Below are 12,964 nucleotides of genomic sequence, written 5' to 3' on the forward strand. Positions count from 1 at the left end.
GACACTAAACCATTTCTGTGCAATGGGCCAACATCTCAGTAGCACTATCCTGAAAATGTGGGTTATGTAAAAATAAGGAACAGTTGTAGGGAGCCCAGGACTACTTTGCCAGTAAGCAAGGAACAGACATAAATGGAATATAATATTGAGTTATGAATTCATCTGCCACAGCTCACTGGTTATGACAACCAGGTCAAACGATGGAATGTATTGGTCAGGGCATCAGCATGAGCACATCAACCCTTTTAAAAAGGGAGATACTTGTAGCTTATAAGAGCTGGATAAGAGCTTTTAAAACTAGTTCCACGCATCAGTAATAATGCCAAGAGAAGATCTGGGAGAGAAAGCATTCTTTATCATGCTAAGCCAGTGGTTTTCAACCTGTGGTCCCCAGCCCCTTGAGGTTTCACAGACCATGTTTAAGATTTCCCAAAGGGGTCCACACCTCCATTCAAAAAAAAAAATGTTAGGGGTCTGCAAATGAAAAAAAAAAAAAAAAAAGGTTAAAAACTACTGTGCTAAACCATTCATCTGTTGCATCAAAAGACAAACTTAAGACAAACCTGGCCCCTGAATCCTTCATTTTATTTAGTCTATCTATTGTGACTGATGTCCTCAAGGCAGGGACTGTATCTTGTATGCCACCAAACACAGTACTGTCATTACCAAATGCATTTTAAAAGAAGTTATATCCTTCTTGATGCTAAGAATTCATGACAATTGCTGAATCTTGTAGTAAATAGGTTTGTTTCAGTAAAAAACATTCCATTGTATTTCTTGTTTTAATGATCACATAGCTTCTGCTCTTGTAAGGGAGAGTCCAAGCTATTCCTAACACAGATAAGAGTTCTAAACCAATCAAAGACAAGGAGAATAACCTCTTTCTCTTGCATAACACAAGATTCAGTTACCACATTCATGTGGAGGACACAAACAGAAAAATAACCCAGAGTAAACTCTGTGGCCTTCATCCACCACCTAAGGCTATTTTTAGAAAGCCTGGTAATATAGAGAAAGGAGCTGGGGAAACTCAGCCACTTGGTATTACTGGCAATGAAAATGTCATCTCCCTTTTCTGAGGCCAATACTGCTACAGAAAGATTACTTGGACTGTAAGCTCTTTGGGGCAGGGACTTCATGTTTATCCAGCGCCTAGCACAAAGGTCTCCTGGGCATTATTGCAATACAAATAGGACAGACAGATAGAGTTGGCTGAATATTAAGGAAAGCTGTTCAGATACTTACTATGGCGCCAACAAAAGGCAGTTTTCTTAGAGTTTTAAAGAACCATTTTTTACTTCGTGATGTTAAACCTGAGACAGACAAGAAACAAAAATCAAAACTGAGCAACTTGCTCTGAACTAATAAACCAAAAAACCCCCTAGAGTTTAGTATTGTTGATATATGGCAAGAATTCTTGGCTAAATGAAACAATGAAGAAGGGATTGAGGTGCAGAGATGTAACACACTGGAGAATGAAATTCAAATCTGACTCAGATTACATGCAAACGTGATTTAAGAGCCTTGTTTAGTCATCAGTAGGCATTTGTCTAACTCACCATATACATATATTCTTGCATTATTTGGCATTCTGGACAGGAAAGCTGTAAGAGGAATACCAAAGGTGAAATTCTGGCTCTATTAAAATTAATTGGAGTTTCTCTCTTGACTTCAGTGGAGTCATAATTTCACCTCAGGTGTCCAGCATGTCTTGGGTGAGACAAGAGGAGAACAAAACATGAATAGCACCAGCCTGCATCACCTGTCTGCAGAGTTCTAAATACGGGAGGGGAGGGAAAACAACCTCACTTCTATGAGAACCACTGTTCAGAAGAGAACGAAGTAGATGCTAATTGAAAGCATTTTTCCATTTCATATGCAGAATATTATTGGCCAGTGATTGCACTCTGACAACACAAACTCTGCTTTTTGTTGCAAAGGGTCACAGCAAGTGGTCAGGTACCAGGAGAATACAGGACATGTGTTCTGGTTAAACTACTATCTCCTTTTTTGGTGTGGACAAAGTCACCTGATTTGTGCCACACATATCCAATTTTCCATTTGGGTTATGTAGAAATCTCACTGAAATCCAGATTCTGCTTCTGACCTTTGCTGGAGAAGCAATGATAGGGTTAGCCATGCTCAATACCATCTTTGGAAAAACAGTCTCTCGACAGCTATCAAGATTTAATCCAGCAGAGGGATGCCACAGATCCTTTAGCCACCGAGAAGTGACTTAAGGTTAGATCAGAGGAATTAAAGACACCATACTTTATACACACTTAGGTAAACATTGGCAGCAACATATAACACTTTCATGAAGAAACATCTGAAACTATCTTAAAATCTCGCTCTAGAGACTTCACAATCTTTATCTTTGGGTTGGTCTACACGGGGGGAGGGGAGGGGGAAAAAATCGATCTAAGATACGCAACTTAGTTTGACTTACCTGGCCATCCTCACGGCAGCAAGTAGACTGCCGTGGCTCCCCTGTCAACTCCGCTTACTCTTCCTGCCTAGGTGGAGTATGGACGTCGATTCGGGGATCGATTTATCAAATCTTGTCTAGTTGCAATAAATTGATCCCCGATAGATCGATTACCACCCGCCGATCTGGCGGGTAAAGTAGACGTGGCCTTTGATACTAGTATGACTCCTTTACTTTGCTTCTTTTCTTCATACCATCTATCTTGCAATCTTGAGACACCAAACAGGAGAATACAAACTCAGCTAACTTTAGCCCTAATGTTCCGTACTAAATATTTAATAGCTTAGACTTTGGAAAGAATTTGTATTACATGCATTGTTGATAATCTGCTTTTTGTTTGTTTTTTCCTAGGAATGCACGTTTCTTCAATGTTTACTGTATACTTACATAACAGTCAGGATGTTTAATCTAAGATTTCCCAACACTATGATAGCATTTAAAAACAAATTATATTAAAAATAAACTCAGGTACTAGTACTGTTCTAGCTTGAAACTCAGAGCCAAGAAATCTTCTGCTTATCCTTGCTAAAAAGAGTGTTTTTAGCTATTCAATGTACTTTTCCCTCCCCTGGGAAACTGTGGGAGAAGCATAAAATTAAACATCAAGTTAATATGCTGTTACTCCTAATAACAGCCACTAGAAACTACTACATACTCCTACGGGACTCACAGGGCACTACGACCTCCTCTCTCAGATAGGTCCAGTGATCTTTATCATCACCTTGCCACAATAAAGAAGAATGCACGGCAATAGACCAAGAAAGCCCACTTAATTTTTACAGTTCAAACAAGGAAAAAGGCTCAGAAGAGATGAAAGCATGTGGGTATGTACCTTAAATAATTGACTCTCAGACAGTAAATGTGTATGATTAATAGAAAGGAAAGGGAGCCCCCTTCTTCAGCCCAAGATGTGTTCCGGACAATCCTCCACACCTGATGCTTTGCTATTGTGTCATGATTTCCCCATCATGAACCTCACCAGAGACATCTTTGAGTTCTGTGCTACTTCTGACTTTTGATCCACAGGAGTGACCAGCAAATGAGTGTTTAACCAGCAGTCCAATGGGAGGGGAGGTGCAGGGCAACTTTTCTGTATCACACAGGCACACTTTAGACTGTCTTCCACCAGTCTCTAATACGGAATGGTTTAGCTACTGAAACTTCGCCACATCTTGACCTTAATATGATAACCAGAGATTTTACTGGTACATTCTGGGTTACGTCAGAAGCCTGTTTATAATGTTGTAATGCATGGCCAAAAAGGGTTAAACATCCTACAGGATGAAGAACTTAAATTCAACCCTTAAAGACATATGGGGAGATAATGTTTGTGTTTTAGTGTATTTCCATAAATATGGGTAGTGGTCAACAATGTAATCAACAGTCCCTGTATGCTGTATTCTGATAATTCAGAGATCAAAAGAACATTCTAGCATTTAAATGAATTGTAAACATGGGAGATCACTGCATGCATCTTTTTGAAATGTATAGCAAATCATCTGTGAATGGTGGAGAAACAGACCATTGCCTTATGTTAATCTGTGAGAATAATTAACACTGATTCTTAGGAAAGGGGGGCCTATTGTTCCCTGAGAGACTCCAACTCTGTCAAAGAAGGCCTGAAATTGTATAAAAAATCATTGGGTCCCAATCCTTTTTATTTCAGATCTGCTTAAGCTTCATCAGGGGAAGTTTGAGTTGCAAGACTGAGGTCCCAGTTCAGCTGGAAACACCCTGAATATAATATTGGACATTGGACGACAGACAGTCCTCGACTATATGAGGAACGGCACTTATGACATTTCTGAATTGACACCCTAATTCAACTTACTACAACTGGTTTCAACTTTAGGATGCTCAGTCCCACAATGAAGTGCATTGTGGTTCCGAGTTACGACATTCTGATGAACGACACAATTTTCAGGAACTAGTTGTGCCGTAAGTCCGAGGACTGCCCATATAACCTATGGACTAAATTTTAAAAGAACTCTTTGTAACTACAAAGCTCACCATCTCTGCTATGTATCTGAACCTCAAAAATTAGACTCATGTCTGTACGTATATTGATCTTTTAATCATACTCTCTCTCCTTCCCTTTTTAATAAATTTTAGTTTAGTTAAAAATAATTAGCTGTAAGCATGTATTTGGGTAAGATCTGGAATATTAATTAACCTGGGAGGTAATGTGTCTGATCCTTTGGGATTAGTAGAACCTTTTCTTTTATATGATGAAATAAGATTTTCAGAAATCGTCATTATATTTTACTTGGGTATCTGGATGGAGGCCTGAGACTGGGTCGCTTTAAGGGAACTGCGTTGTTGGTTTCTGGGCAACCAGTGAGGTAACAAAGAAGCTGTTTTGTGCTGGCTTGGTAAATCTAAGTATTGAAAATATCCACCAGTTTGGGGGATTGTCTGCCGCATTATTTGCAGCCCACCCCTAATTGAGCAACCTCGGCTGGCCCCCACGGAGATCTCACACATGTGAAAACAGAAAAATATTTACATGAGAAATAACCCTGTCCCCACAAGCACATTAGAGAACGACTCCAGAGAGCCGTGCCAAGGTACTTACTCTCTGGTTGGAAGAGGATACCATGCAGCCACACCACCACCAGAGTAAAAGCAAATGTTGAGCCAATCAGTTGCCAGGGTTCAATCCCAACACACTGTCCATTCACAAAGCTCCTTGCTTTTTCTAAATACATAAGGATGATTTCCATATAAGGAACAAAGATGTCCTGAGGGGGAAAGAAGAAAAAAAAAAAAAACCAACATATTAAAGAAGGTAAGCCCACCTCACACTTTTTCAAATCACTACAAATAAGGGCATTGAAGAGTTGTTCCTAAAATAGACAATAACTGCCTCCCAGTTAGGTAGAGCTCCTACTGAAAAGAAGGTATTCAATATTTACAGTGTTGCCAACTCTCAGAATTTCATCATGAGTCTCTGGATAATTGTTTTCCTTAAAGCCCCAGCTCCTAGAGTCTAGGGAATACATGATGATTTCAGCCTCTGTTCTTAAAGAAAAAGTAAGTTTCCAGCCTTTCTGGCTAGGGAGAAAACTTCAAAACATGACCCCGGTGCATCCTAAGGCTCAAAAAGAAGGCAAATAAAAAACACCAAATCTATTATTTTTACATAATCTCATGATTTTAAAGCCCCTCTCATGATTTTAGAACATTTGGGGTTGGCAATACTGTGACATCCCACAAGCAGGACAGGCCGTCAGTTGTCATGAGTTGTGTTCCTGATTAGCATAGGAGGAGCAAGTGCTAGAATATGTACCGTATATACTTGTTCATAAGCCGAATTTGTTTAGTAAAAAAAGGAAGCACCAGAGAACGGGATCGGCTTATGACCAGGTATACAGAGGGAGAGATGGGACACAGCCCCTCCCCCCAACAGAGGGAGCAAGAAGAGGCAGCACAACCACCAGAGCCAGAAGAGAAGAGGTGAGGTCAGAGTCTCTTCGCTTCTGGTCATGGTGCTCTGCCCCCAGCCTCCAAAGCAGCTGCAGCTCCAGGGCTGGCAGGCTGTGGCCACGCCGCTCAGCCCCGCCCCCCAGAGCAGGCTGTGGCCGCGCCGCCTCGCCCGTCAGAGCACACTGCAGCCATGCGGCCCAGCCCACCCCACTGAAACATGCTGCGACCGCGCCACCCAGTCTGGCCCACTGGCCGTGCTGCCCAGCCTGCTGGAGCAGCTCCAGCCAGGCCAAAGACATCCTCCCCAGCCCTCCCCAGATGGGGAGCATGAGGGAGGGGTCACAAGGTTACTCCCCTGACTCCCAGCTTCTCCCCCAAAAAACATTTTCCCACCAGTTCCTGTCCTGGCCCATCCAGGTAAGCAGGTGGCGCACCAGGACACTTTGTTTACTTAGGTTTACCTCTGTGCCTGCGGACGCTCGAGGTAAACAAACCATCTCGGCCTACCAGCAGCTTATCCTGATGGCCTGGGAGCCAAAGTTTACTGATCCCTGAATTATAGGGTCGGCTTATGAATGGGTTATAAAAAATTTTTCCATTTTTCCTTATCTGTCTTGGGGGGGGGGTGTCATAAATAGATAGCTAAGGGTTAGTGTTTCTTTCACCTGTAAAGGGTTAACAAAGGGAACCAAACACCTGACCAGAAGACCAATCAGGAAACTGGATTTTTTCAAAACTCAGGGAGGGAATGTTGGGTCTGGGTCTTTTGTCTGTCTCTCGGCTATGAGAGGCTTTTTTCTATCTTCAAGCTTCTAATCTTCAGTTTCAAAGTTGTGAGTACAAAGGTAGCAAAACAATAGGCTTTTATATGTTTTGTTTTGTATTTACATGTGTGTAGTTGCTGGAATGGTTAAGGTGTCTTCTTTTTGATAAGTCTGTTTATTCCTATTTTTCTTTTAAGTAATAGCCCTGTGTATTGTCAACTTAATGCAGAGATTAAATTTTTGTCGTTTTTCTTACTTTTTATATAAGCTTTCTTTTTTTAAAAACTTGTTGACTTAGCAAAACAATAAGCTTTATATGTTTGTTTTTGTATTTACATGTGGTAGTTGCTGGAATGTTTAAATTGTATCTCTTTTGAGTAAGTCTGTTTATTCATATTTTTCTTTTAAGTAATAGCCCTGTGTATTGTCGACTTTATGCAGAGATCTATGTTCCTTGTGTTGTTTTTTTTTCTTTTTAAACTTTTGAGTTTTCTCTCTGGGTAGGCTAAGGAACGAAGGGGAGGGGAATAGAGCTCTGCAGCACAGGAATTGGTGGGAGGGGGAAGAGAGAGAGAATCATTCTGTTTCCTTGATTTGGGGTTTGTCTCTTTGTGGAATAGAGGAGACATGCTTCTTGTATTGTGATGGTAAAGAGTATGCATCAGTAACTCTCAGTTACCCAGAGAGGGAAGTTGGTCGAGTTAGAGAGAGGGGGAAGGGAAGTGGGTTATTTCCCTTTGTGGTAAGACTCAAGGCTTCTGAGTCTTGGGGTTCCCCAGGGAAGGGTTTGGGGAGACCAGAGGGAGCCAAAACCCTGGAATTTTTAGATGGTGGCAGCGAGATTAAATCTGAGCTGGTAATTAAGCTTAGAGGGGTTCATGCTAGCTTCTCAGGTTATGAACGCTAAGGTTCAAATTTGAGTAGGAAGCTACGACGGGGGTTCAGCTTATAAAATAATTGGCTTATGACCAAGTATATACGGTAGTTTGTTAAGCCTTTTAAAAAAAAAGAATCGTCTTTAGAGCACTCTTCAACAAGAAATTTTGAGCAATTGTGACCTGTAAATAGTAAAATTCTGTTTGAGCACTTCCCAATGACTTCAACATTCTGCCTATGGGCATGTATTAGGGACCATGCTTTTTCTACTGTATTACCTGAAAATCTTACTATTGGGCCCAATAGCAAATAAAATAAAAGACACCCATTCACCACAAAATAGCCAACAGCTTCATGATTAGAGTGCTCGCCTGGGATATGGAGTGACCCAGATTCAAGTCTTCAGTTTGGTGCCAGGCTATTGGCTACTCTGCAGTGGGTGGGGTGGTGCTCCAGCTCTCTATTATTATTAGGAAAGGTCTCTTTCATTCCAATACAGAACAAGAACATTTTTGAAATCTCAAATTTTCACAGGAAAGGAAATCATTTTTCATCCTGCTCTAGATGCAAGAATACCACTGAAGGAAGACAGGATTCCCTGCAAGCAATGTTAACGTACATTTACCATACTTTGGAAACTTGTGCAGCACATACAACATCAAATGGATTAGAAATGTTTAATCAGCTCAAACAAAACCATACCATCCCAACAAAAGAATCCACCACAGCTACTTGATGGAATGTGTGGATGCACATGTACTTTCCAATGTGGGCCGGAGAGAATGTTTTGTTGAATGGTTTCTATTTGCTTCAGTAGAGCTGCATTTAGCTACAAGTAGTGGAATTAATATCTATTTGCTTGACAAAGAACCAACTATAGACATATCAAATGTCCCTGCAGGGACACAAGGATGGCAGCTTAAATCATTAGTGACAAAGGCTAGAAGTACTACCACTGGCCTCTTAGAAGGTAGTCACATTTCACACTATCCAAGTTCCCATAAAGTTGTTACTTCACTTAGAGCTAAAATCAAAGTGTCCTTTAATCTCATCTTCAGTTCAACTAACAGTGTAAAGGCACAAATCCCTAATTTTTACTTTGCTTGTACTGCCTTCTTGGAAATGTGAACATTTACTCCCCTTCAGGGATTTTTAATAAAACAGAAACACACACTGATGCTTTTGGCTTATTAGCCAGTAGCTAGTGCATGAAAATTGCACAGGTCTGGAACACCATTAAGAGGACAAGGAAGAGCTGCTAGTGCACTAGTTTCTTGATTGTCATTTTAAGCTCTTAGCAAAGAGAAAGCTGAAGTATCACCAGAAATTAAGTGAGCTTTTAGAACCAAGGACACTAACTAAGTGAATACAATATCAAATGTATTGAGTGGAATCTAAACAGAATGTTCTCCAATGATGTTAGCTTGTCTGACATCAAGCCTTCTGCTTCCACAATCAGCAGCTTTATTTCTCAGAAGACAAAACATTTTAAGATACGGGCAGATTGGAGCTGTCATAAACAGATAGTTAAGGGTTAATGTTTCTTTTACCTGTAAAGGGTTAAGAAGCTCAGTAAACCTGGCTGACACCTGACCAGAGGACCAATAGGGGGACAAGATACTTTCAAATATTGGTGGAGGGAAGTCTTTTGTTTGTGCTCTTTGTGTTGTTGTTGTTCGCTCTTGGGACTAAGAGGGACTAGACATATATCCAGGCTCTCCAAATCTTTCTGAATCAGTCTCTCATGTTTCAAACTTGTAAGTAATAGCCAGGCAAGGCGTTAGTCTTATTTTTGTTTTTTCAACTTGTAAATGTTCCTTTTTGCTGAGAGAATTTTACCTCTGTTTGTTGTAACTTTGAACCTAAGGCTAGAGGGGGTTCCTCTGGGCTATATGAATCTGATTACCCTGTAAAGTATTTTCGATCCTGATTTTACAGAGATGATTTTTACCTTTCTTTCTTTAATTAAAAGCTATCTTTTTAAGAACCTGATTGATTTTTCCTTGTTTTAAGATCCAAGGGGATTGGATCTGGACTCACCAGGAATTGGTGGGGGAAAGGAGGGGGGATGGTTAAATTCTCCTTGTTTTAAGATCCAAGGGGATTGGATCTGGACTCACCAGGGATTGGTGGGGGAAAGGAGGGGGGATGGTTAAATTCTCCTTGTTTTAAGATCCAATGGGTTTGGATCTGTGTTCACCAGGGAATTGGTGAAGTCCCTCAAGGCAACCCGGTGAGGGGACGAAGTTTTGGGGGAAACAGAGAATGCCCCAGACACTGGAATTCTGGGCGGTGGCAGTATACCAAAGCTAAGCTAGTAATTAGGCTTAGAAGTGTCCATGCAGGTCCCCACATCTGTACCCTAAAGTTCAGAGTGGGGAAAGAAACCTTGACAAGAGCCAGTAACTACATAAAGCCTTTTGGGGAAAACTACAGATTACTTTAGTGATTACACCTAGAGAACCAGAGCAGTTAAGCCTGTGATGGGAGGAACAATTTCTGGTGGAAAATTCACTCACACAGACCAAGATTTTCAAAACAGGGGTCTAAAGTTAGATTCCTAATCCCATATTTAGGCACCAATATTAAGTGCCCTAATTTTCAAAAGCACCGAACATCTAGCTACTCCCATTGAAATTACCACATTCTGCAGTATTTTAGAGTTTCAGAGAGCGAGAAGGATTAGAGTTCTCTATTTAAGGCACGATCTACACTACATAGTTAAGTCGACATAAGCTGCCTTACGTCAACCTAATTATGTCAGTGTGCACACTACAGCCTTGTCCTGCCAACGTAAGTGCCCTACTACACCAACATAACTACTTCACCGCCATGAGAGTTATAGGACTTACGTAGGGCAACGCAGGGCCTGTGTAGACACTGTGTTACTTACATCGGCCATTGGCTGTCTTGTCAATTTCACAGTTCCATGCTGGAGCCCTGAAATTGGTCATATAGCATGGAACCATGAAACTGATAAGAAAGCAGGACAGCTAGAGCCCAGCTCCTCGCTCAGGGAGCCAAGAAATTCCAGTGGATGCTCCTCTTCCCCCACTCCCATCCAGGAGCAGAGAGCCAAGAGCCCAGGGGGGCGGCTGGGCCCCCACCGGGGAGCTGAAAGTCCTGGCTCCCAGGACCTCCCCCCACATCCCCCTTCAGTGGGAGGAAGCGCTCCTGATAAGGATACACACCAAAAGAAGGAGGGTGTGTATGGACATCAGCCACCGACTTAGGGAGTGTCTACACTACAGGACTAAGTATTAACAAGGTACTACACCAATGAGGTCACAATACTGAAAGACATCACTGTCAGTGGTAGGATGGCTACAGGCATGCACAAAAATGCTACAAAGGCCTGCTCAGCACTGCCTCTGGTCCACTTTACCATAGCCAAGCAGGTCCGTGCTCTGCTCCACAGCTCAGACTTGTTCTTTAACTCTTAACCTAATTCAAGTCATTATAAGCAACTGCATGCCAGGGTGTGGTACTTGCTGCAAAAACTCCAGTGCATTGTTACAGGACAGTATTTCCAGAGCTACACTTCCAGTTCTATTTTTATCAACTATTAATAGTTAATATGGATGCTATTAATCTTACCTCACACAAGATTTTCTTCCATTTCTAAAACTAGTTGTCCATAATCACTCTGCAATAAGGTAGCAACTACTGGGTGGGAGAGGATTTTCCCCTACTCCCCAACCATTTTCCTTTGGTTTACTACCTTTAAAAAGTAACTTCAGTTCAGGAAGGAAAGCTGATTCAGTCAGGAGAACCATGAGAAGGGGACAAAAAAAACAAGGCAGGTGGAGACCACGATAGGGAGGAAGTGGATATGGAGTAAGTAATTCAAGCATTATTTATTAATTCTGAGCTTCTTGGATGGTAAAGTGTTGGGCATTTTTAACATGTCGACTGATAATATATTGGGCTTCCCTGTCCAAAAGTAATCAGCAAATTAGAATGCATCACTAATTTTAGAGTTTAATAGGATAAAACCAAATGGTATAAAAAAGAAAGATAAAGTCCACACTAATTCATTCCAATTGGCACTGGACTGTTTGTAAGTCAGTGTAGCAATGCTATTTTCAACCTTACCATAGTTCTACACCCTGTTTCCTAGCAGCAATGCTAGCTAAATAGCTTGATCCACACAGCCTTTTTAACCCTGCACTCTGCAACGCTTGGCAAGTCCCACACGTTTCGCACTTTCCTGTGAGCAGAGCATACAAGGAGGCAGGTTTGCACAGGCCCTAGACAATGATTCTGTGTGTCTTCCATTCTGTCTTTTATGTAATAACTAAGGTTAAGATTGTGTCATGGTTATTTTTAGTAAAAGTCACAGGCAGGTTCCAGGCAATAGACAAAAATTCACAGGAGCCCCTGACTTATCTGTGACTTTACTAAAAAATAACTCTGGGGTGGGGGAGGGGGTGGACAACAGAGGGTTCAGGGGGAGGAATGACAGCTGGAGTCCCACCCCCATGTAGGGGGGGCAGGGCACAGCCCTCACTCCAGCAGCCTCAGCCACAGGGAGAGTGTGCACAGCCACTCATGGGCCAGGGGCACATGGCCCTGACCTCAGCCCCAGAGGGAAGGGGAGGTGCATAGCTCCAGCCCCAGGTCCAGTTGCTGACAGCCAAAGAAGTTACAAAGGTCTGGTAAAGTCACAGAATCCATGACTGCCACGACTTCCATGACTAAATCGTATCCTTAGCAATAAGTCAAGTTCTACTTTTACTGAGGGTCAAAGTTCAGATACAACTGTACCATTTGCTAGTTTCTGGACACTAGTACAGAGATGCACTGATTAAATCCTGCAAACCACAGTCCTCTGCCTGAATACAAGAGATAACAATCCCCTCCCTTGTAATCTTGTTCACAGACTGGTTGCATTCATTTTTTTGCTGCTTCTTCCTCCGGCAACACTGGAACTACTGACCATATGTGCTTAAAGGGAATATATTTCTAGCTTTACAAAAGTCAACCGACCACCTTCTCCTCCATAACCCACTCTCCAGGCTGGGTAAGCTTAGTGGCCTGGACAGAATTTAAATCAATCTTTATATAACTATAGAACCTTGTGGAGAAAACAAAAACCCGTTCTATCCGGATTTGCGTGTTCTGGGAGCAACACAAGAGGCTTTATATTTGAGGGTGTGAGTCAGTCAGCTTCTGTGATGATTTTATGCCTTAAAAACTCCAAGTCACACAGCACACAGAGCACACTCATGAGCACACATGAGCACACTGATATATTCTTATGTTTCTAAGGCCACGTCTAGACTACGCGCCGTATCGGCGCGTTAAAATCGATTGCTCGGGGATCGATATATCGCGTCTAATCTAGACGGGATATATCGATCCCTGAGCGCGCTTATATCGATTCCAGAACTCCACCAACCCCAACGGA

The 12,964-nt window shown here is 41.9% G+C and overlaps 1 protein-coding gene across 1 annotated transcript in view; it reads right to left on the reverse strand.

Annotated features, from left to right (window-relative positions):
• Positions 1-12,964, reverse strand: part of SGPL1 (sphingosine-1-phosphate lyase 1) — a 57,967-nt gene that overhangs the window by 31,465 nt on the left and 13,538 nt on the right. The window contains exons 2-3 of the mRNA XM_032782745.2: positions 5,064-5,229; positions 1,246-1,313 (exon numbers count right to left, since the gene is read on the reverse strand). Coding sequence (XP_032638636.1) covers positions 1,246-1,313; positions 5,064-5,229 — 234 coding nt within the window. The remainder of the gene's footprint in view (positions 1-1,245; positions 1,314-5,063; positions 5,230-12,964) is intronic.

Source organism: Chelonoidis abingdonii, chromosome 15, assembly GCF_003597395.2.
Source record: "Chelonoidis abingdonii isolate Lonesome George chromosome 15, CheloAbing_2.0, whole genome shotgun sequence".
Classification (NCBI taxonomy): domain Eukaryota; kingdom Metazoa; phylum Chordata; order Testudines; family Testudinidae; genus Chelonoidis; species Chelonoidis abingdonii.